We start from the raw sequence: 24,329 nt of genomic DNA on the forward strand, positions 1-24,329 counted from the left end.
TGCTGATTCCAACACAGTGCAGCAACATGCTGGAAGTCTAATGGTGAATTAGTTCCTTCAATGGCTTAATGATTCAGTCCAAAGCAGAGGAGTGGCTGTCCCACCATTAACTACCACCACTTTATTGCCTAAGCAGTAGAGAAGCTTTTAGTGCCCACAGTGTTCCCACTTCAGCCTCTGAAGGATCCAACCATAGTATCTGGGTTTAGTCTCTCCTGAAAATCAGGTGAGCCTGTTCTTTTGTCTCTTGTGAGTAAAATGAAATCTTCTTTATTCCAGAGAGGTTAATGGTGATGCTGTTTGTAACTCTTCAGAAAAGCCTAACTGAGCTTGAGTGGGGGCAGTAAGGGTAGTTGTGTAACCTGCAGTAAAGCAGTCTGTGTTGGAAGTGAGGAAGCGAGACTGAAAATTCTTGTTCATTTCTTCTTTTGTTTCTGTTAACTTTTGAGTGAAGATGAGGGTTTACTAGATAGCAAATACCCTGAGGAAGTGGGATGGAAAAAATATTTCAGAGAGCTGATTAACCATAGTATTTCTAGGAAATTTAGGTCAAACATTTTTATATTTTGCATTCTTACACATGAAAAAGCAAGACTGTCTATCCCCCTGGCTTTGTACAGCCTTCAAGCACATTTTCAGAGAGAATTAAAAATCAGCTCTTAGCAGACCTAAGTCTCAAAGAAAATTTAAACAATGAGTTTTACTTCTACAGTCCAGCTTTGCAATGATAATATGTACTTTGTTGTATAAAGTGATAGAAAGATGAAAGAGGAAGAACCTTAGCTTTTAGTGCAAGACACTGAACAGATAACTCTCCAAACAGGAAATGTGTAGGAAATTCTTGTTTGTTGGGATTCTGGCTTGGTGAATTAAATAACAGTTTGTTCTGGTTGTGTAGTAGTTATCTTTTGGATTAGCCTTTCGGATGACTTTGACCACGATGTTTGTGTGCTTCCACAGACACTTTCAGTGTGTGACTTCTGATACACAGAAAGCTTGAGATAACGAGTTGTTTGCTGAGTGTTTCGGTTGCTTTTTCTCGGCATTAATTTATTTTATGCATTCTAGCTGAATGGATAGAGAGGAGCGAGAAAGAGTAATAATACTATTGCTAATGCTTTCATATTCAAGAGAAAAAAAAACAACTTGTAAATTACGGTGTCTTCTGTTTTTCTTGGAAAAGCTTAATAGCAGTGACTACTGTGCTTCAGTGTGTCTTTTGAAGATGAGCTGTGTTTGGTGATCCACTTGTTGTTTTAAATAAAAGCTCCTTGTGTGTTCTGGTAAATATTTACAGGTGAGGAAGGGAGTTAAAATCACCACATAAGAGCACCAGGTATATTAGGGTGGGGAAAAAAGCAATTATCTAAGCTGTAAAAGTCTGGAACAAACACCCTTGTTATTGCAAACTGGGACACTGGCTCCATGCCAGCTCAATGTTTATCAGTCACAAGCTAAGTCTGTGCAACAGTATTCACCTATTCTTTGAAAAGCTTTTAAAGAAACAGCTGACTGGCACAGAGTATCTGAGAACTGGAGGTTATGGGTCTTAGTTACAAACAACAAACTGCAGAGCAAAGTTGTCTCTTTAAAGTGCCTTTGTTTCCTGCCAATGGCACTTAACTCAATTGTTCCAAGCCTAGGGGGTTTCTTTAAGTCTTCTTCCCCTGACCTTTGTCAGGTGTCAGGATATCTGGATTTGAACACTCAGGATCTCTGTGTTTGAACAATAGTCCAAGGGGCGTGTCAGATATGTCTTGCTGGAGTTCATCCTTGAAATTCTCATCTTTTGCTGACCCAGGAAGAATGGCTGTTTATAAGTTCATGATTGGAGTATCCCTCCATCATGCCATCAGCAAAAGGAGAACCAGACACTTCTCTACTGATTTTGTTTAGGTGCTCCTTGCTGGCAAATCTTTCAGCTATTTGGGAGAGGATTTTATATGGCACTGGAATTTTACTGGGGGGCAATGGGGTCTAGCACACCATGTTTCTCATTGTTTAGGTATATGTTGCTTTCTTGTTGTACTTAAGAAAAAATAAGCACCTTTTTCTCTTCCTTTCTACCCCTCAGCAAAGTTTTGTGCAACTGCCTTCAAAAGAGTTTAGTGCTTGCCACTCATAGCCTAGTAAAATTTTCATGAACATGATTTCTGTTAAGGAAAACAGTGGGAAATACCATTCTACAAAATCCAAAAGAAAATTAAACCACTAGTAAACTACCTGAAGATGGGTCAAGAAAAATAACTGGGCAATATTGTAAGTTTCACTCTAATGAGGTTTTATGAGGTTTGCAAAAATAAAAGTAAGTAACAATCTTGCTTGGGAATTTTTTTCTTACAGAGATCTCTGAAGCTATGGTGAAATTATAGGGTCACTTTTGGAGCAGTTATATAAGACTTTGAAATTGTGACATATTATCTACTAAGTTTATATATACATTATGTATGATATGCAGTCACTATAAAAATGCAGCAAAATTATAAGATTGCTTTAAAAATGAGTCTTTAAAGATGGAAAGATTATACAAGATTTATTCAATTCCCATCTTTCTAATACCTTAAAAGCCTCTATTTGGTAGTTATTGAAAAGGAATGGATACTTTGGATTCCTGAATACTTTAAAAAGTGAGGTGCTTTTTTCTATCTTTTCAAGGTTTATCTTGTTGGCCATTTCTTAAGGCCAGCTTGTTATGTATTTGTTTTTCAGTTCATAATTACTAGTAACAAACTTGACTGGGCCAGACAAAAGCCTAACACTAATAAATATTGTTTCCAAATCCTTAGGGACATGAAGCCTTTCAGAAAGGCTTTTAAGAGGAAGAACTAGTGGACCCTTCCAAAGTTGATACAAGCTTCTCTGAGAAAAACAACAGGGCCTGGAGGACCTGTGATAGGCCGCAACCATTTTCAGATACCTGCATTGAATTTCAGCCATGCTTTTCTGCTAGCTGCTACAGAACAGAAGATTAGCAGACATGTCCATAGCACTCAAGCAAGTCTTTAATAAGGATAAAACTTTCCGCCCAAAACGCAAATTCGAACCTGGGACCCAGAGGTTTGAACTTCACAAACGAGCACAGGCCTCTCTGAACTCAGGCGTGGACTTGAAAGCAGCTGTGCAGTTGCCCAGCGGAGAAGACCAAAATGACTGGGTGGCTGTCCATGTTGTTGACTTTTTCAACAGGATCAACCTCATTTATGGAACTATCTGTGAGTTCTGCACAGAGAGGACATGCCCAGTTATGTCTGGAGGCCCTAAGTATGAGTACCGGTGGCAGGATGACATGAAGTACAAGAAGCCCACACCATTGCCAGCACCTCAATATATGAATCTTCTCATGGACTGGATTGAGGTGCAAATCAACAATGAGGATCTATTTCCTACAAGTGTTGGTAAGTGTGAGGAAGCATAAGCTAGCTTTCATTCTGTCTACTACAAGCATGATATCTTTCCGCCCTCATTTTTAGGCGTTGTGAAATTCAAGCCTTTAAAAAGTGAGTGGGAGGGAGGAGGGCGTCTTGCAGGTGTAGTATGAAATCTTAATTGCAGTTGTTAGGTATGGTGGGTTTTGTTAGTCTAAAATGTTTTCATTCTAGCTATTTGTACCTGGTAAGCTTCTCAGGTTAATCACTAAGGATGGTCAGTGCTTGCATTATTAGCTTGTTGAAAGCTAACCAAGTCTGCATTGCTTTGCAGTTTGTCTGGCCACTTAGGCAGGTACAGAACAGTTGAAAAGCGAAGCCCAATTCCCTTGGAAGTGTGTACAACTAAGTACAGTACAAGAAATTTTAAGAGTACAGAATGCAGTGAATTCTACCCTTCCACCCTCTCTTGACTTCCCATCTGAAGCTTACAAATGGGGAAGTGAATTATTCTCCAATTTCCTGTTTATAAGGCTATGTATAATAAACAAGCTTTGCTGTTCTTTAACTAAACTGTCCAGATGAGAGAGGTGTTGGCAGAACAATTTGCCTTTTATAGTACTATAGTTAGTTTTCCTGAAGTGTGTGGCAAGTAAGTGGAAGTATCCTTGCTGGAATAGTTCCCTGTGGATGAGGAGGACTTTGCAGAAGAATGTACTGTATAGTGGAGAGGGCCTGAATCTTCAGCTGTGGCTGCAGGTAATTAAAAAAAAGACAGGACGTTACACCTTAGAGATATCAGTGTACTTATATAATTTTTAGAATTTTTAGTTAAGAAGTCATGATTCATTTCTTTCAAGTGGGAAATCTGTGAATTTGCTGTAAGAGATGTGAGATGTTATATGCAAATACTTGGACCACATGAGTAACAAACAAGAAGAATACTCATACGTTAAAGCTTATCTGAATATTTTGCAGTTTATATGCAGCTAGGGCCCACAGGTAATTGGTAGGTCGTACATCAAGAAACTTAATCTAGCAGTGTTTCCTGTCCTTTGAAATGCCTTATTCTTGGCCGTGACAGCTATTTGTCTGGACAAACCTGTGGTTTGGTTTCCATTTCCTATGATTTTTCTACAGTAATAGGTAGAAAGAAGGCAGGAACTGTATGTCACAGTTTGACTCAGGATTGGGAATTAAACCAGCGAAAATAATTCCCTCAAGCAACTCTCACCCAGGTAGTGAAGTAGAGAGAGTAAATGGAGAGAGACTTTCTGTATTGAAAACTAAACTAGACAGCTTTAATTAAGCACTAAAGATAAAATATGTACAATATATACAAATGTGTTCAGGAACGTGCAAACCTCTCTTGTCTCTCGCCAACACCAGCAACTCCCCCAGCATCCCCTGAGGGGTGAGTAGTTCTGAAATGTCCTGGAGATGCTGGAGGAAAGGCAGAGCAGCTAGGAGCTGAGAGGAGACTGATGCATGAGCCTGGTAGATGGAATTGTCCCTGGATGCTGGCCATGGATGGGAGAGAAGGGAAGAAGAAACAGAAAGGCACTGGACTCCCATGATCTCTGACCTTACACGGAGCTTAGATAGATATATGGAATGGAATACTTTGGTCAGTTTTGGTGTCCATCTAGTCCACTCCTTCCTACGGCAGGGCTGCAGATAGCGCTCTTCTGCTCTGTAGCATCTGAGGTGGCAGAGCAAAGAAGCGACCTTGGAGTCTCAGCAGTAACATAAACATACCAGCTTTATTAGTCTAATAGCTGGAAAAATTGCTGCTAATTAAAAGAAAGCTTGCTGAAGGAAAGAAAATCAGTAAAAGGAAAATGGGCTTCATCCTGACTCAAACCAGGACACTGTATCTTTTAATCTGGACTTTGCCAGCATAGGAAGAAGAAGGGGGATTTCAAAGGAAAGCGGTTTTTTTTGTGTGTATGATGAAAAACGGACTTAATTTCTTAAGCATTTGTTGCTTTGTGTTTTTTCAGGGTGAATTATAATTAGAATTGAAGCTGGGTTGTATGTGCAGTGATTTTGCTTCCACTAGTATTTCTGCAGGCTTCTGTTTCTTGAAGTATTGCAATATTACTCTGCCCTTATAGTTTGAATTTGCAAAAAATGAGGTCTGTCTGCAATCATAGGGAGCAGGTAACACACTGGCATGCTGATGTGCTTTACTGAACCAACAAATAATCTATAACACAGAAGCTTTCAGCTCTAGATGCTTCCTTCTTGTGTTTATACTAAGATACAGCTGGAGGAACTTTTTATCCTGAAGGTTGCCTATTGTAAGCCTACTAATGGAATCAGCAAATACCTTCAATCTACTGTTGTTCTCCTCCAAGCAGCTCCTGCCAGTTCCCTGAGGACTTGCAGATCCAGCTCCTGAGGTCCCATGGAGTTGTGCTTCTTCAGGTCCCTTAGATGGTCTCAAACCTGATCTCTTCCAGTCCCTGCCTTTGCCTTCTGTGACTTTGGCAGTGTGGCTTGAGTGCTTGCTGGTGAAGTCTGAGTTAAAGAAGTCACAAAGTACCTCAGCCTTCTCCATGACCCAAGTAACCAGGTCTTCTGTTTCCTTCCAGAGAGGGCCCACATTTTCCCTAGTCTTCCTTTTGTCACTGACATACCTCTAGAAGTTTTTCTTGTTTCCCTTGCCAGGTCCCTGGCCAGATTTAATGCTGTCTAGGCTTTAGCTTTCCTAACCTCATGCTTGGAAGCTCTGTCAACTTGTTTGTATTCCTCCTAAGCTACCTGTCTTGCTTCAACCCTCTGTTCTCTTTCTTTTTACATCTAAATGTGTCCAGGAGCTCCTTGTTCATCCATGCAGGCCTCCTGGTGTTTTTGCTTGACTTCCTCTTTGTTGGGATGCATCATGACAAAGCTTGGAGGAGGTTATCCTTGACTATTAACTGGATTTCTTGAGCTCCTTTTCCCTCCAGGGCTTTATCCTATGCTACTTTACCAATCAAGTCCCTGAAGAGGCCAAAGTCTGCTTTCCTGAATCCAGGGCAGGGAGCTTGCTGTGCACTTGCCTCCTTGCCCTAAGGATCTTGAACTCCACCATCTCATGGTCATTGCAGCCAAGGCTGTCCTTGAGCTTTACATTCCCCACAGCACCACCTTGTTGGTGAGGACAGTGTCCAGCATAGCACCTCTCTTTGTTGGCTTCTCTGTCACTTGGAGAAGAAAATTATCTTCAGCACATTCCAGGAACCTCCTGGATTGCTTATGCCCTGGTGTGTTGCCCTGCCAACAGGTACCAGAGTGATTGTAGTTGAAGTGCCCCATGAGGACCTGGACTTGTGAACATGAGGCTTCTTCTATCTGTCTATAAAGGGCCTCATCCACTTGGTCTTCCTGGTCAGGTGGCCTGTAGCAGACTCCCACTATAATAGAAAGAAAACACTTCTCCAGTCCTGGTTCCCAGACAAGGCAAATTTGTTGCCTTAGGTATTTTCTCCTCCTTATTGCAGCCTTAAGTTTGGAATAATTCTGTTTTGTTTGGATTTTCTGTTCTAAGAGTCGCTGGGAAAGATATCCAGATATTTAAAACCACAGGGGATTATTTTGTTTATTCTAATCTGACCTCCAGTTTAACACAGGCCAGAGAACATCACCATGTTATTTCTTCATCAGGTCCATAGTTTAAAATCAGAATACAGTCAGAAGACTGTGAGTGCTGCTGAAATAAACAAGAACATGAACTTAATGAAAAACTCTTCCCCATGATGACAGTAAAGCAGCTGAGAGGGGACCCAGAAAGGCTGTGCTATCTCCATCCTTTGGGGTTTTCAAGATCAGGCTTTAAGCAACCTGATCTGATGGCTATACAAAGAAGAAAGCTGGGATGCAGACCTGCAAAAATCTGTGCCAGCCTGAACTGTCCTGTGAGTCTTAATTCTAATTTCAACACTGACAGGCTGCTTCAGGAACAAGAGCTAAATTTATTAGAAAGTGATTATGCAGCTTAAGAAGCTGTGATTTGGTATTTAATGGCAGTACAAAATCACTTCTAAGTTATGAGAGGTTTTGTAGAGGAGTATTTCAGAGGTTATTAAGTTGCTGTAATCAAATAACCTAGTTATGGCTGATAAAAAGAAAAACATACTTCTGAAGTGTTTAAAGCCTAGGACTTCAGATTAAAAAAATGTGTCTTTAGAAATACACTGCCTGGTCAATGCTTAACTAGTAAATTTTCGTAGCTGGCAAAGGTTGCAAGGCCTCTTCACAATACAGCCTGCACTAATGTGGAGAGAGAGTTTGACATCACTGACTTGTCTTACAACTATCCCTGTTTTACTGCTCTTCCAAAGTATGAGGAGGTGCCCATGGTGTGGGGAAAGTGGTGTTTGCTGCATAATTTTTTAATTAATTCTTTGCAACCACTACAGCTGCACCATGCAGGAGCTGACATTGCTTCATGCAAGCTTGCCATGCTTAAAAATATACAATCTCTACAGCTGGTTTGTTTCATTTATTTTAAAACAAAGCTTTGCCAGGGACTGAGGGGAGGGGTCAGGTTGCTGGCTATTAACTGGTCAGCAGTAGTCTTTTGAGGTACCAGCAATCCACAACCACAGCTTCTACCCTAACTGAATATGTAACCTCATTTCCTTAGCTACCTGCGCAACACAGCTTGTGTCTGTGGTCTGTTAAGTCTGTGGCACACTGGGGCTGAGCTTGTGCCTAACTCCAGAGTGTTGGAAATTCAATTCCTTGAACATGCTCTGACTTGGAAAGTGGGTTTCTGTTAACTGAGTAGTCTGCATTCCACAGTGTTGTGTACAGTTCTTTCCCTGATGAACAAGGAGGACTATTCAAACCTTGTAAAACAGACTTTGTTTAATATGCTGCAAAGCAGAATATTTGTAGGACTAGTATTTGCAGGTCATAATGACTTTGCTGGTTCATTTTTTGGAACCAAAGAAAAATAAGATTCAAAGGTGTCAGATTTCTTAATGGCTTCTTTTTGCCTAGGTTTATTTTCCCGAACTTAAGTTATTATTTAATCTCAGAAATATTGTAGAAAATTCACGGTGGTCTCTATGTTGCACCAAAAGCCAAATCTGTCACCTGGTGCGCAACAAGCCAATGCACACACAGAGCTGAGAGATCTGCTTTAATATCCAGTTCTGCAGTAAAGGGACCATGATGGTATTCCACAAAGCAAGCTCAGGCTCCCAAAAGATGAGTGCTACATTTATACGGAGAAACATGTAACATTACTTTATCTTGAATTATATTCTGTCACTCTTAGATACGATTGCTTAACTAGTTCTTCGCTTCCATTTAAAGTGACAGTGCTTAAAGATTTCACTACACTTGCTCAAAGAGCAGGAGGCTTTTTGTTAGTAGAGAACCCTCTAGCCTATGGGTGGGTATTTTAGAATGTGCTTAGTACAGTAATATGCCAACAGTATGATAATATGGTAAATGCAGATAGTCGGTGTTTTCTACCTAGTGCTCAAGGCTGTAACCAGTATAGGTTGTGGGGAGTACTCCCATCCCTTTCATCTGTCTTCACAGAATCACACACAATCACAGAATGTTAGGGGTTGGAAAGGACCTCAAAAGATCATCTAGTCCAACCTCCCTGCCAGAGCAGGATCCCCTAGAGTAACTCACACAGGAACGTGTTCAGGTGGGTTTTGAATGTCTCCAGAGAAGGAAACTCCACAACCTCTCTGGGCAGCCTGTTCCAGTGCTCTGTCACCCTCACAGTGAAGAAGTTTTTCCTCATGTTTACACTGAACTTCCTGTGCTCCAGTTTGCATCTGTTGCCCCTTGTCCTATCATTGGACATCACTGAGAAGAGCCTGGCTCCATCCTTCTCACACTTGCCCTTCACGTATTTATAAACGTTGATGCGGTGACCCCTCAGTCTCCCCTTCTCCAAGCTAAAGAGACCCAGCTTCCTCAGCCTTTTCTCACAAGGGAGATGTTCCACTCCCTTAATTATCTTTTTGGCTCTGTGCTGGACTCTTTCCAGCAGTTCCCTGTCCTTCTTGAACTTTGGGGCCCAGAACTGCGCACAATATTCCAGATGTGACCTCACCAGGGCAGAGTAGAGAGGGAGAAGAACCTCTCTCAACCTAATAACCACACCCCTTCTAATACATCCCAAGATGCCACTGGCGTCCTTGGCCACAAGGGCACATTGTTAGTTCATGATCATCCCTCTGTTTACCAGGACCCCAAGGTCCCTTTTCTCCTGTGCTGCTCTCCAACAGGTCAGCCCCCAACCTGGTGTATGGGGTTGTTTTTTCCCAGGTGTAAGACTCTACACTTAACCTTGTTGTATTTCATTAAATTTCTTCCTGCCCAACTCTCCAGGTCTTGCTGACTGGCAGCACAACCTTCTGGTGTGTCAGCCACAATACCCAGTTTAGTATCATAGGCAAACTTGCTGTCAGTGAAGTCAGTTCCCTCAGCCAGGTTATTGATGAATATATTAAATAGTACTGGTCCCAGTACCGACCGCTGAGGGACTCTACTAGATACAGGCCTCCAACTAGGCTCTGTCCCATTGGCCACAACTCTCTGACTTCTTTCCTTCAATCAGTTCACAATTCACCTCACTACCCAGTCATCCAGACCACGCTTCCTCAGTTCAGCTGCAAGGATGCTGTGGGAGAGAGTGTCAAATACTTTACTGAAATCAAGATGACTGACATCAGTAGTACACTTTTGTGCCTAGTTATGCAGAAGTTCTCTGCCTCAAGGAGCTTACATGCTTAGAATAACAAATGTCAGCAAAAGATTATGGGAAGAAATATATTTCACAGAGAAAAACTGTTTTGTGTGGCTTCTGCTGGGATTGACTTTTTTGGTGCAGATTAGTTTGACCACTTCCTTCAGCTGGACACTCACTAGGTTTATGACATGACTGGCTTTTGTCTATATGGCTGCATCTTATGGTTTATCTTTTCTTTATGAGTATGTTTACATGGGAAAAGGCCATATCAAAAAGGAAAGCTAAGGACAATTATGGTGATTCTGAGTATTCTGAGTGGCTCCCCTTTTAACATGGTGATTGTTGGATTCGCCATTTCTGTGGTACGTAGGCCACTGTAGTCCCTCAGGCAGGGAATTGTCAATAATTGGTGCCTTATCTATTCAGTACCTTGTAGAAAATAACTTGAAATCTCAACTCTAATGTGATATTGAAGAAGGTAACTATAGTCCTTTTGACTGCATTAATTCTTAAGGATAAAAAGCCCTGGTATCTTAAAAGATACAAAGGGTAAGGTAGGAAGGATAACAGTCTCAATTTTTATTTTTTTTTATATCTAAGTTGGTGCGACCCTGAACACAAACATGTGAAGGTGCTCAGGAGGTAGAGGAGAAGGAAAAAGCAAAGGCCAGACCTTGCACCATTAAGGAAAACATTCATTTTGTTAGAACAACTTTTCTACAGTATGATCAAACCACCCTCTTATTAGCTGTCCCTTTGTCCTTAGCAGAGGAGACCAAGGCTTGCAGCCTCTATGCCACAAGAGTGTGTTAGAGTCATTCAGCAATTCATTGGAATTGAACACAAATAAGCTTGATTATTTTCTTCATTAGATGACTCCTAAAAAGCTGAACTACTCTTGAAAATAGCTTGAAATGATCATTGGCTCTGTAATGGAGGAGAGTTTGATAGTATCTTTTTTCATAGCTACCAAGCTACTATCACCACACAAGATTCACAGTTAATGGTCTCTGTTCAGCTGAAGCAAGCCTAGTATTGCCCCAGCAGAAAGAAATGGAGATTTATAAGGCAGAGGTTGGGTCTAAAGTTGATCCCTCAATCATATAATCTTTTTTTAATTTGTTTTTTAACACTGCAAAAACTATACCTACAAAAACTTTGGGTTTATGTGAAAGTCACTAATGATTTATTAGAAGTCGTAATTCACTTGGTTCACATTCAGTAACCTTAAATTTCATGGATCAAAACCTGTTTTATTACACAGGTGTAAATCTAGTATGATATGTATCAAAGTGCGAATTACCAGAATTCATTCACGTTCAAGCCAGTACAGTTACTTTGCTTTGGAGCCATACTTCTTGGTAATACGAAGCATACTGCTTGGTTTTATGATATTTGTGTACTGAGGATCATCAGGATCTTTCATCAGAGCACGTATAACAAGAAGGGACCTTACTTTACCTTGTCTCACCATCATGTAAAACCTCATTGTTTTTTATTGAGTGAAACCAGGCATCTGCTGCTGATGCCAAATGGCATGCAACAGTGGTACAACAAGAAAAGTCCATTAAATGGTTTGTGATTGGACACAAATATTAATTAGCCATACTGCTGTAAAACATGTTTCTTCATTTTATGTTTTTTTAAATGAGCAAGGTTTTTTTTAAAGTAGTTAATTGTTTTCCTGTGAAAAAATTGGCTTTGTACATAGAATTGTTCATGTTAGCCGGTTTTTCCGTAATACTCCCAAAAACTGTTTTCTGCTGTAATTCACATTAACAGCAGGGTCCCCAGAGAAAGTCTCTGCAGCCTGACAGGCATTTTTGGGCTTAGTTGCAAGCTCTGTGTCACAGGGATAAACAATAAAAATTCTTGTTTATCATGGGCTTCAAAACTTAGATGTCCTGCATATGGACTGTGGAAATAACAAATAATTTTCAGTGTTTTACACTGTTCATACAAGACTTCAAGTCTTGTGGTTACACATATAACATCAAAGAATTGTTTTCAAGTAGGAAAAAAAAAACAAACAAAGCCAAGGTTTAAATTGTTCCATTTTCCCTGAAGACTGACACAAGACACACTCCAACAGATGATGCACCACAATAATTGGTGTCTCCACATGCAAATCAATATAGGAAATTCCTAAAACACTTCCTAAATCTCTGTAGTGTTTCATAAATCTCCCTTTTCAGAAGTTTTTCTTTACTTGGAAAATCTGCTGAGCCATGCTTAGAATCCTTGGAATAGAGGGTAAGGCTATGGTACCTGGTGGGTGACTGTTTCATATGACTGAGCAGAAAAACCCACTTACAGCAAAGTCAAATATTAGAAGGGGTGTGACAAATGTTCAGAGCAGCTCAGAAACACAGTGTGGAGCGAGACAGCACTTTACCAACAGTGCTGATGCAGAGGATTTTTTCTTCTTTCAATCTCACAGTGAGTCACATGTCTGAGGAGTAGGAAAGCTGATGTGGCCCTTCCTATTCTTGAAAATACACAGTGGAAATTTATATTTCCTTTTCATAACGTGAATCATAGGAACTTTGACTCATGAGAAACATAAGGAAGGTTGCAAAGACATCTGGAATCAGAGATGATCAAGAAGGGAATAATCAAAGTCTGTTAATAGTTGGAAGGGGGAAAGGAGGACAATGAGGACAAGCTTTCAAAGCTTGACTTTGAAAGGCAAAACTCTTGTCTTCATATGGAAAGAACTACCTTTCTTTTAAGAATTGGATGTTCAGCTGAACTGAGAAGCATTATAGTTTACCAGTAAGTGCATATTGTCAGCATTAGCATTGTGAAATAATGGTAATTGTTATTTATACAGCATCAGCTCTGATCACCCTTGATAGAAAGAATTCAGCTCTCTACTAGATAATACTCAGCAACAGACCCTTCCAAGGCACATGCTGGATGAAATCGGAACTTTTAGAAAAGTGCCAGTGAATATTTGGGCATTGAAACAAAACATCTGTTTAGAATTTGTGTGCTTTAAAATTAGTTGCATACTGTGGCTGCCTTTGTCTTTTTTGTTGTTGTTGTTGCTTTTTTTTTGTTGCTGCTTTTTTTGTTGTTGTTTTCTTTGCAGGTCTAACAGCTGAATAGCTGTATAAAGCAAGGTAAATGTTACTATTTTATTTGGTCAAATAAGAGACCAAAGCTCAGATAATCAATGTAGTTTACATAACATGAGTAGCTATTCAGGTGGGAAATTCCAATTAGAAGTTATTTTTCTTGAATTACAACAGTGGTTCATTGGTGCATCCAGAAGCAGGCAATCTCAGCGATTCTGAGGCTGCTCTTGATCTGTTCCTAAACCCATAGTTTTGTTAATGGATTTGGAGTAAAGGATGTGAATACTGAGAGGCTTTATAAAGACTGCAGTGCCATGAATTTCTAGCCCTCCAGGAGAATGCTTGATGGAGTTTTTTTGAGAAATGAAAATTGCAGCTGAGAGAGGGAAAAGTTTTTCCAAGGTGTTTGTTTACTACAAGATTACAGTTTTTTGAATATTTGATTCTAGATCCATGGCTTTTGAGCATATACTTTGCAGAATAAAGTGAAAATAATTAATCTAAAATGTTATGTCCATTTTATCTTTCATTTACATGTGCAGTTCCTTTGTTGTTGGACAGGTACATTTTTAAAACTCTTTATGTGCCGGTAGCCATCACATCCATACCCATATTTTTTTAATAAAAATAAGTGATCTTTATAGTATTTACATTGTGTTGTAACTTGAGGTAGTTGATTAATTAGTTAACTAGCAATATATATTTGTGCTGCAGAGATCACAAACATTTTTAACTGTCCCAAAGCACAGCAACAGGTGTCAATAAACTCAAAAAATAAATGTACAGTTCCGTTGCCTTCTAAGACACGAACAGTAGCAAAAGAGAAATAAAAAACCAGCAATGGAAGCCTGTTGATACAAAGAAATTGGAGTTACTCACTCACCTGAACATTTACTACCAGGACTGTGTTAAAGTTTTAGTTTTACGTAGTCCATATCTCTTGCAGCCAACTGGGTTCCAGAACGCTGAGAACTTAATTTTGAAGCTGGAGCTTCTTGCATGTGAGCTGAGAACATTCACAGTAAAGCAAGGGATGACGTAAATATTCCAGGTGAAAAAAGTGTCATGTGGAATACAGCCTTCAACTAAAATGAAGGATTTCCTTATTACATCTCCTTTCGTCTGGCCAAGCTTATCCTAGCATGTCTCTTATTATGAGAGTTCAACTGATAAGACATACAAAACTTATCTTCATTCCATTTAAAATACGTCTTAACAGTGCCTCCTTAAATAAAATGTAAATCTTCCCATTCTCAAAGTAAATGCTGATGACAATGACACCTTTCTTGACTTTTTTTTGGGCAGGCTTTTCTTTATGTGAGTTTTTATAGGGCTGATTTACAAAAGTTACATTTGTTGTATCAGGATCTTGTTTTGTTGATAGTGCAATTTCCCCTTCTTTTTTTATTATCAGATTAAGTTTTGTAGATATAGAGGGAACAGAATCAGGCTCTGGCAAATGTCATTGACTTCCAATAAGCCATCTGGATCTTTTATAAAACCTTTCTAAGGTACTGGAGTCTATACAGCATAACTGGGAGCATTAAGCTAATGACTTTTGTCCATGGAAGTACTTCAGAGTGTGTATGCCAAAATAGAGAAAAGAGATTAAAAAGCCCAGTTCTTTTCCTTAGCTGCAGTCTGTGTCCACTGCTTAGCCAAAGCTGTCCTAAAGGTCTGGGAAAATTTATCCAACATTTGGGATCCTCAGACATATTCCAGTACTGTTATAGTGCACCAAACCCAGTTTAAGGGGGATTTAGCATAGGGCAAAAATCTCTGAATTTCTGCTTTGGCAGAGTTCTGTATCACACAGCTGCAGGGATCCTGCAAAAAAATTACAGCCACCTTTGGAAGCTGTTTCATCTCTTGTTTTATCCTGCCATCAAACCCACGAAAGCTCACCCAAAATAGCAACAGCTAATGAACTGTGCATGCCTTTCAGCATCAATGAGATGTACAGTTACAGAGGTAGTTAGAAGTCTCATTAAAGCACTGTTCCTTCAGAGAATTCAGAGTCCCCATTTTTTTCTAACAGTTTGGCTTTGGAGTCTTAGGTTTTCAAATTGAGCAACTTCTTTCCAGTCTTATTATATGTTGCACTGTGATAACGTAAAGTGTCTACTGAATAGACATTTACAGACTTCTCCAGTAATAACTAACTTTCACTCTTCTTCCTGCAATAAAAAAACAAACTATCCACTGTCAAGAGTTACATTCTTCATTCACTGAGGTACATAAAAACCTTGCTGAGCATATACCTAAGATATCTGCACTCCTGAATCTCTTCTTAGTCTCTTGGCTTTGCTGTTGGTCTGAAGTGGAAGTGTACATGCAGTCCTTTCCTGCTCTTGGGGAACGAATTGCTCTCTGAACCTGTCAAGATGCCTGTATTCAGTATGATTTGGTCTACAACTGATACTAAAAGTTACTCTCTCAAAGTGCTCCTGAAACAGTTCGAGTACAACTCCAGATAGGTATTGTACAGTACAACTCCAGGTTGGCAGATGGCAACAGGCTTCCTAACCTCTTAATGTGGTCATCTGCAAATAGTTCCCTAGCAGCTCCAGTGTAAAGGTGTTCGTTCCTTCATGGCCGTAAGCTCAGCATGGTAAAACAGTTAGCACTCAGGCCCTAATTCTGGCATGTCAAGCTGTCCTGGACAGAATTACAGATTCATAGAATAATTTAGGCTGTAAGAGAACTCTTGAGATTATCTAGTCTAATCTCCCTGAACAAAATAGTGTCATGTAGAGCATGTTGTCCAGTCCAGATGGAAACCTCACAACCTTTCTGGGCAGCCTGTTGCAGTGTTTGACCCCTGTCACAGCAAAAGAAGTATTTTATCATGGTCAGATGGAATTTCATTTCTTTTAATTTGTGCCCACTGCCTCTTTCTTGTCAGTGGGCACTACAGAGAAAAGTCTTCCCACTCATCTTCATTCCCTCCCACCAGGTAGATAAGATTTCCTGACTCATCTCCAGAGTGAAGAGTCCTCTCAGCCTCTTCTCATGAGAGGTGTTCCAGTCCCTTTGGCATTTTTTGTGGCACTGTGTTGGACTCAGTTCAGTTTTCATGTCTGTCTTCTACTAGAGAACCTAGAATTGGACACAGCACTCCAGGTGCCACCTCAGCAGGGCTGAGTAGAGGGAAAGATCACCTCTTTTGACCTGCTGCGAATGCTTTTCCAAATGCAACCCCACGATACTGTTGGCCTTTTCTGCTGTTAGGGTGTCTGCCGGAACTTGAAGGCCCTTGTCAGCAAAGCTACTTTCCAGCCACTCAGCCGCAGAGTGACTTGGTTGTTCCTCTCCAGGAGCAGGACTGTGTCTTTACTCATGTTGAATTTAATGATATTCCACTCTGCCTATTATTCCAGCCTGTAGAGGTTTCTTTGAACAGCAGCACAACCATCTGGTCTATCAACCACTGCTTCCAGCTTTGCATCATCTGCAGACTTCATCAGAGAGCACTCTGAGCCATCATCCAGATCATTAATGAAAATACTGAACAGTACTGGCCCCACTATTAAGCCCAGAGGTACACAGCTAGTCACTTGTCTCCAGCTGGTCTTTGTGCCACTGATAACAACCCTCTGAGCCCAGAGGCTGAGCCCAGTACTTCAGCCCATTTTCAAACCACATTATTGTCCACTTATCTGACCTGTACCTTGTCAGCTTGTCTGTGATGACATTACAGGATACAGCGGTTTCACTGGAGTCAAGGGAGAGAACATCAACTGCCCTTTCCATTAGCTGCCTAGCTAGTGACGTCGTTGTAAAGGCCATCAGGTTGGACAAGTGTGACTTCCCTTCGTAAATCCGTGTTTACTACTCCTGATCAGATTCTTGTGCTTCATGGATTTGGAAATGTCCTCTTGGATTATTTTCTTCCAACACCTTTCTCAGGGCCTGAGGTGAGGATGAGAAGTTGTGTTCTCCATATCTTACTTCTTGCTCTTCTTGAAGACAGAAGTGATACTTGCTTTCTCCCAGTTTCCAGCAATGTTCCCAAATCACCATGACCTTTTGAAGGTAATCGAGAGTGGTCTTGCAGTGACAGTTCCCTCTGACTTTAACTTCATTTTTTATTAAGTATCAGGTCTGGCAGAGCACCTTTTCTTGTTGGTTCCTCCACTACCAGGAGGAGCCCAAAGGCTACAATACACTCAGAAAGGCTCCCAGACTGCTTGAGGCCTGCTGGACTGTCTTTTTGGGGAATTAAAGTTCCTGTTGAGGATCATACAGCCTGTGAAAGTTAAACTTCTATATTTGCAGGTGGCTTTACCTACTTCTTTTTCATCAGGAGGCAGTCTATAGCAGTTACCCACCACAACAGTGCCCATGTTGGTCTGCCCACAGAAGCCCTTGACTGATTCCTGACCAGTCCCAAGGTAGAGCTCTTTGCATTCCCAAGCAGGTCTCTTCTCTCCTCATGCTCCCTGCTCCTCTTTCCTTAAAAACCCACATACCGTCATTACAGTCCAGTCGTATCCACCATGCAGTCACTTAGAAATAGTATTGAAAATTCTGATGTGTCTGCATTCATCTCCCTCTCCTTACACCCTGTTTGTTTGTTTTTATTTTTGTTGGGTTTGTTTGTTTGTTTGTTTGTTTTCCTGTGAGCCCTTCCCAGCTGCATGACTGCATTTCGACAACAGTCTGGTAACCTAGATGTGATAACCTGGCTATGGCAAACAGTAAGGGTTTCAAAAAAATTATGTCTATTTTCAGTAGACCCATGATCATAGAGTAATTTTTTTGTCTGTATTAGTTTGTCTTCCTCCAGAAAATTTATTTCTGAGTGACTTGATTTGGTTTGACTCACTTCCAGCACTTTGTGAGGTAAACTATCTCAATTTATCCATAGGTTTTCTGTTTTCTTTCAAGAATCAACATAATCAAAGAACACTCTACATGAGGGGTTTTCCCCATCTAGTCCTTGTTTTTTAATCCATTTTTTTATTAATCCCCTTTGAAAAAAAAAAAAAAAGTGGTCTCTTGATTAGGATACCATTATGATATTTGCATACTAAAAGTCACTTGGCAGTGTTGAGACTGCAGATGGTAAATGCATAACATATTGGCTAGAAAAAGAAGCAAAGGATAGGAGTAAATAGTTGAATTCTTCCACTGTGAAACTGAATGTAGGCAGTGGAGTTCTGAAGCCTGACATGCTGGGACTTCAATTGCTTAACATAGTTAAGCTGGAAAAAAGGGTGAGCAACGAGGTGGTAACATTTGCTGATGTTAAGCTATTCTTGGTAGCAGGACAGGGACTGGCTTTGGTGGACTGCTGAAGGCAATACTGTAAGGCAGTAACTGAGCAATAAAAAAGCAGATATAATTCTGTGTAGAAAAATAAAAGTAACACATCTAGGGCAACAGTCCTGATTTCTGTGTAAAATTACCACCTTTGAGGTGAATTACCATGCAGAGGTTAAAGACAGTTCATTGCCAATCTATAACATAAATAGGGAACAAACCAAAAAGCGTAATTACCCAATTTTGTAAATCCCTGCTTCTCCTGTACCTTCTTGTCGTTCTGCTATCACAGAGAAGATCGTGTTTCAGAGTGTGATTTAATAAGAATATTTAATATTTCTAGAGCTGCTGCATGTTCTCCTTTTTGCAGCAGAAAATTCAGCACAGATACTGCCGCTGCTTTTAGTGCTTAGTAGTGCATCCTGAAAACATCCATGCTGTAAACAGATTTTTTGAATTGGCAGAGTGCCACAAACATCTCAGATTCAGGGATTGTTGCAGCCTTTATTCTAATCCTAAATTTACTGCTAGGAAAGAAGTGAAAGTATTACAGTCTATACACACTGATTCATGACCTGTACTCCGAGAGAGCTTTCAGTGTGTATATGTGTGTATATATATATATATATATGAATACATATACACACATATATACACATATATACATATTCCTCCCAAATTTTACTTATTTCAATTAAGAACCAAATCAAAGCTATTAACAAACCTCTGTCAGGAGGAGAGGAGAGTTTTTTCCATTGATCTCTTGGCCAGGCTCCAGTGTTTGCATACTTTTCCATTACATTCACTCATCAGGTTAATAAACTCTCTTGTCCTGTTGTAAACTGTTATATGCCAAATGGCTGCTATAATTTCTGTCCCAGAAGAGGTTGCCTTTAGTTCACCTGTACTATAGTCTCTGCTAAGGCAGAGAGAACACTAAATTAATCTAATGGATTTCCAGGCCTATTTTAGACTATCTAGATATTAGTGCCATATAAAGTCGTTCCAGTGCAATGCTCCAACTAACCTTATTTTGTTACTATGGAGAAGGTGGATCTTCCAGTGCAGACAAATATGTTTGACAAGTTACACTGTCATACGACCATGACTCTGCAGCTTTTCATCACATTCAGTGTTCTCATTGCCTTGAAGACCTAGAGATCTGTTTTAATGGGTAAATCAGCAGATTATTGTCTGGGGTAAAACTAGCCTTGCTTACAGCAAGAGTGTTCTGCTCTTTGGCATTGCAGTGTTTCTCCTCTGACCCCCTGCAGCAGCAGAAGTAATAAGGAACAGGGAGAGCTAAAATTGCAGTCAGGAACCCTGTAAATTTGCTTAAAATAAAAGGGATCTGGCTTATTCAGCATATAGATTAGATCCCTCATGCTGCCATGATACATCCTGCACCAGAATACATGCAGCTTTTCTGCAGGAGGAGACTGACTGTTAGTACAGCACTGGCAGTACAGCACACACCTCAGAGGGGTATAGGTACAGTCATGCTGGCTGTCTTTCTTGCTGGTTATGCCATGCCCATCTACCCCCCACTGCATTGTTTCCCAATTGTATATATAAACCTGAGTTATATATGAAAAAAGGAGCTTCTGCTGTGTAACTGGGATGTTTGAAAGCTGCTGCATGTTCTTGGGACATAATGGGGAGCTGTGGGGTTTTGAATACCAGGTTAAAGAAAAAGACCCTTCTGTTACCTTCTTCTCATATAGCAGCGCTGGGACTCAGCCTACAGATGAATCAAGGCTGCTAGTTCACTCATCCAGAAATATTTTTTCAGCAAGTAGCAGCTGGCTTAAAAATTTCAATGTCATCTTTGTATTTCTTTGCCGTTTAATAACATTGGGCTGGCAATTAAATGAATGACAGATACTCTCTCTTATCCCCTCTCCTTTCCCCTATGGAGAAAGGAGAGCAAATAAGGGAGAAGGAACCTTTAAGGCTGGAAACTAAACTACACAGCTTCAATGAAGCAATAGTGATGAAAAGAAAAATAATTAAATAAGTACCAATATATGCAAATATATATACAAAACCAATATCACATTCCCCAGCCCCCAAATGATGTGCACATCACCCCTGAAGCCACAAGGCAGGCACTAAAGAAAACCCTGAACTTGACTTGTGGTGTCAGCAGCAGACAGGAGCTGGATGCAGGAACTCAGGGATTCAGGAAAAATTGAATTGGGATCAAAGGCAGATGAATGGATGGAATCGTCTCAGGACACCAGCCATGGATGAAGAGGATCTTGACCCTCATGTTCCTTCAGATTTATACAGAGTATGATTTGTGGATGGAACGCTTTGTGTGGTCAGTTTTGGTTGCAGGTGTGACCTTCCTTCTGTTTCTGGAGCACAAGATATTTTTCAGAACCAAGCAGTTGCCTTGGTTCTACATACCATTCTCCAGCAGTAACTGTAAACATTGAGTGTTATCAGTCCTAGAAGCAGGCACTGACTGAAAAACGTGGTCTAAAATTTCAGCAACTGCAGCTACTTACAAGGGACTTAACTGAAAAGTAAAATCACTAGAAAGAAAATTTCTTCTATCCTGGCTCAAACCAGGACATAAACATATCTGAGCAATATAGTTTGTTTTTTTTTACCTTTCTCTTTACGATATCATCTTGCAGACAGTGAGGTAGTCATCTTTCTTGGAAATTCTTTTCACTGTTACAAATAATCCAAAGTTTAAATAAATACCTGGATTTTTGGTGGGTTTGGGTTTGTTGGGTTTTTTTCCCTTTTTCCCCTTTTTAACTTCCTCTTCTTTTTTAGTTACAAAGTTCCAGAAAAGGAATTACTAAACCTGGACTCCATGTTAAACGAGGGCTTGGAGGGGTAAAAGGCAAAAGGCTATTATGGCTGAGCCATAGGACAGAGAACAAACTTCTTAACAAGTCAAGGATCTAAATCTAAGTTAGTCGATTCCCAAGAGCCACTCGTAATGATTATATTCAGGACCCGATTTATTTATAACTGTAGCAGTTGCAGTGGGAACAAAACATTAGGCCAAATTCCGACCTCAGAATATAAATCTAGAATAACTTCACTCTTGACTTTTTAAAATTTTTATGGCATTACATTGGTTTCATTCTCCTGTAATTGAGATCAGAAATGGTACTGTTCTATTAGACTTTTTTTTTTTTCTTGAGAGTGCCTTTCTGCCATCCTTTTGTCTCACTCTGAACACAAAGAGCAGCACAGTGTATGTTAAAATGAGTGCTGCAGCCTCCTCCATACACTCGTGTGTACCTGGAGGCTAATCAGACTTTGAACCTCCCCCATACCCTGTGGACAGGCAAGCTGGCAGGCTCTGGAGGCTGTGGAGTCTAGCTCACTTCACAGCTGCCAATTGCTTTCAGTGGTACAGTGAGGCAATTCTTAACTATTTAGAACACTGTGTTTGTAAATCAGTTTTGCAGGAAGGGGAGAAAGGTCAGAGAGCCGTAATGGATTCTGTCATACCCAGGTGATAAATCTGATTGCAGCAATGTTTCACTGTTTATTTAAGAGTAAATGAAACAAAGATAGGTTTGCAAAATGGAAGTAGTTCCTTGATGGCAAATGAAACTACAAAGTGTGTCTGAAAAGTTAATGCATACATGGAACCCTGCAAGTTTATTATGCACCCTATGCTGTTCTGCACTGGCTGCTGGTTTGTTGTTGTTTGGTTGGTTATCTTCGGTGTTAGCATTCAGATAAATGTAGGCATCAAGTGATCTTCTGGATTGGAAAGGAAGCCCTATGAATTCATAACCTAGTTTGCAGTTACAAACTCACGCTTTGCTCCAAAGCCATTGTCTTGGGAGGACGACAGGACGATTATGATAACCCTGCCTTCTGTATTCACAGGTGTTCCCTTTCCAAAGAACTTCCTTCAGATCTGCAAGAAGATACTCTGCCGGCTTTTTCGAGTGTTTGTTCACGTCTACATCCATCACTTTGACCGTATCATCCTTATGGGGGCTGAGGCCCATGTCAATACCTGTTACAAGCATTTTTATTACTTTGTGACAGAGCTCAACCTCATAGACCGCAAAGAACTAGAGCCTTTGGTAAGTGTGGGGTCTAGGAATACAGCTCCAGTAAATTTTTCTCCTCCCTTCACTGGGCCTTCCCAACACTTGTTGCAGTGCGTTTCCTCTGGCATTAAGGTCCGTGGTTGAACACAGGCAGTTTAAAGGGCTGAACTCTTGCCTCTATCCTTGGTCTCATAGCTGCTGCAGTATTTGTGAGATGCTCAGTAGGCTCAGTTGAAAGAGAAAAGTGCAGTGTATTTATAATAGAAAAATACAGCATGGGAAATACTACCATTTGAAAATCAGCAATTTTTTCTTTGCTTTTTCTTGTACTATGCATTTTATATACATATTATTTTATTCTGTGTTTTTCCACTGGTCAGTTATAGCTTGTTACTCATAGCAGTCACTTGCATGCATGAAAAAGTAACATTGGTCTACATAAAGGTGTAAGATTTTATTTTTATTATAATTTTATCTTTTAGTACGTGTTTGTGAAGGAAATGAGTGTGCTAGATCCAGAGTTAGATCTGGATCTAAATGAGATAGATGAGGTGAGACAAAGGTTCAGACAATTAGCAGCGTAACAAATCCAGACACTTCCTTTTGGACTGAAATAGATCAAAATTAAATTCATAGTTTCCAGAAGTAAGGTTCCAGAGACTGAGCTTTTGCTGTTGTTTTCAAATGCAAATAAAATAAAAGTGTAAGCAGAGAAGAAAAAGTAAGACACAATTCAGAAAGCAGTTTACGCACAAACCCCCACTGAGCATTTAGCCAGCTTTAAAAGGGGTCAGGGCAGCATTTCTCCATGGGTCAGTGTTTGGAAAATACTGTGCAATACAGCTTATTGGTGAAGTGCTAGAACCACTGGGTTTTGTGGTTTTTGTTCCACAGAATCACAGAATGGCAAAGGCTGTCTGACAGCTATGGATATAATGTAGTCCAAAACCTGGCTCAAAGCAGTGTCACCTAGAGAGGGCTGCCCAGGGCTACGCCAAGTGTTCAGTTACTACACATAAATAAATGCACGTTGCAAGGAGGTGTATAGCACAGATGGTGTGAAACACTTATGAAAGTGTGACACAGTGAGGTTGCCTGCTTCTCTGCACGAATTTGAGCTGTTGCAGGTGTGGTGTATACATAGGCTTATGTTGACAGAAGGAGAGAGTCTGGAAAGTTGGACAAAATGGTTGTTCTTGTTTTCAGCAGTTCACAAGGCCTACTGAAAAACACTGCCTATGGCATGTGTTGATAACTTGCAATGTATCTATGGTTTCTTTCTAGATAGGAACACTTGATACACCCTCTAAGTGTGTCCTAAGGGACAGAAAGAAGGCCTGAAAGGGAGAACTTCTCTACCAGCCTAGTTATCTTAGGTTAGCTGTAGCTGCTAAAACTAAGGATTTGTCAAAAGCAAGATAAAAGGCAGGATATCTCAGAGGTAGGAAGACAGGCAATCTTAAAGCCCTTAAAAGATCTGTATTTTGGAATACAGAGAGCACATAAATGATTTAATGCTGCAGTTAGCGGTTAGCAGCGTTCATGCTCTAAGCAGACAGACAAAGGATCTGGACCATAGTGGCGCAGGAGGTGGCCAAAGTCCAGCTGCAAAGCAAGCTAGGAACATGCTCCGATGAGTATGCCCTTTCTTTTGCATTCCATCATTCCCTCCCTTAACAGAGTTGTCCTTAGGTTCATCATATAATGCAGTATTACTAACCTTGCTGAGAGGAAGGGCCTCGAAAGAAAATATTTCATCTGCACTGGGGAGGCGGGCACCTTGTCAGCACACTGATGAAGCTCCGCCTGATTCCATCTTCCTGTCCTTGATTTGGGTGGGTGTCAGCAGTGTGGAAATGCAGAAAAAAACCAC

At 40.4% G+C, this 24,329-nt stretch overlaps 1 protein-coding gene across 1 annotated transcript; it reads left to right on the forward strand.

Moving 5' to 3' along the window:
- Nucleotides 1-2,971: 2,971 nt before the first annotated feature.
- MOB3B (MOB kinase activator 3B) lies at nucleotides 2,972-23,797 on the forward strand. The gene is made up of 4 exons (XM_010001025.1): nucleotides 2,972-3,395; nucleotides 22,287-22,489; nucleotides 22,939-23,007; nucleotides 23,741-23,797. Exons 1-4 carry the CDS (start codon nucleotides 2,978-2,980, stop codon nucleotides 23,795-23,797), a joined length of 747 nt encoding a protein of 248 aa, XP_009999327.1. The 5' UTR covers nucleotides 2,972-2,977.
- The last annotated feature ends 532 nt before the right edge of the window (nucleotides 23,798-24,329 follow it).

Source organism: Chaetura pelagica, unplaced genomic scaffold (assembly GCF_000747805.2).
Source record: "Chaetura pelagica isolate M959 unplaced genomic scaffold, ChaPel_1.0 scaffold126, whole genome shotgun sequence".
NCBI lineage: Eukaryota > Metazoa > Chordata > Aves > Apodiformes > Apodidae > Chaetura > Chaetura pelagica.

Coding starts and splice junctions, on each gene's coding strand:
- MOB3B (XM_010001025.1), top strand. CDS start 2,978: ATGTCCATAGCACTCAAGCAAGTCTTTAATAAGGATAAAACTTTCCGC. Junction 22,490..22,938: donor GCAAAGAACTAGAGCCTTTG/GTAAGTGTGGGG, acceptor TTTATCTTTTAG/TACGTGTTTGTGAAGGAAAT. Junction 23,008..23,740: donor ATCTAAATGAGATAGATGAG/GTGAGACAAAGG, acceptor GTTTCTTTCTAG/ATAGGAACACTTGATACACC.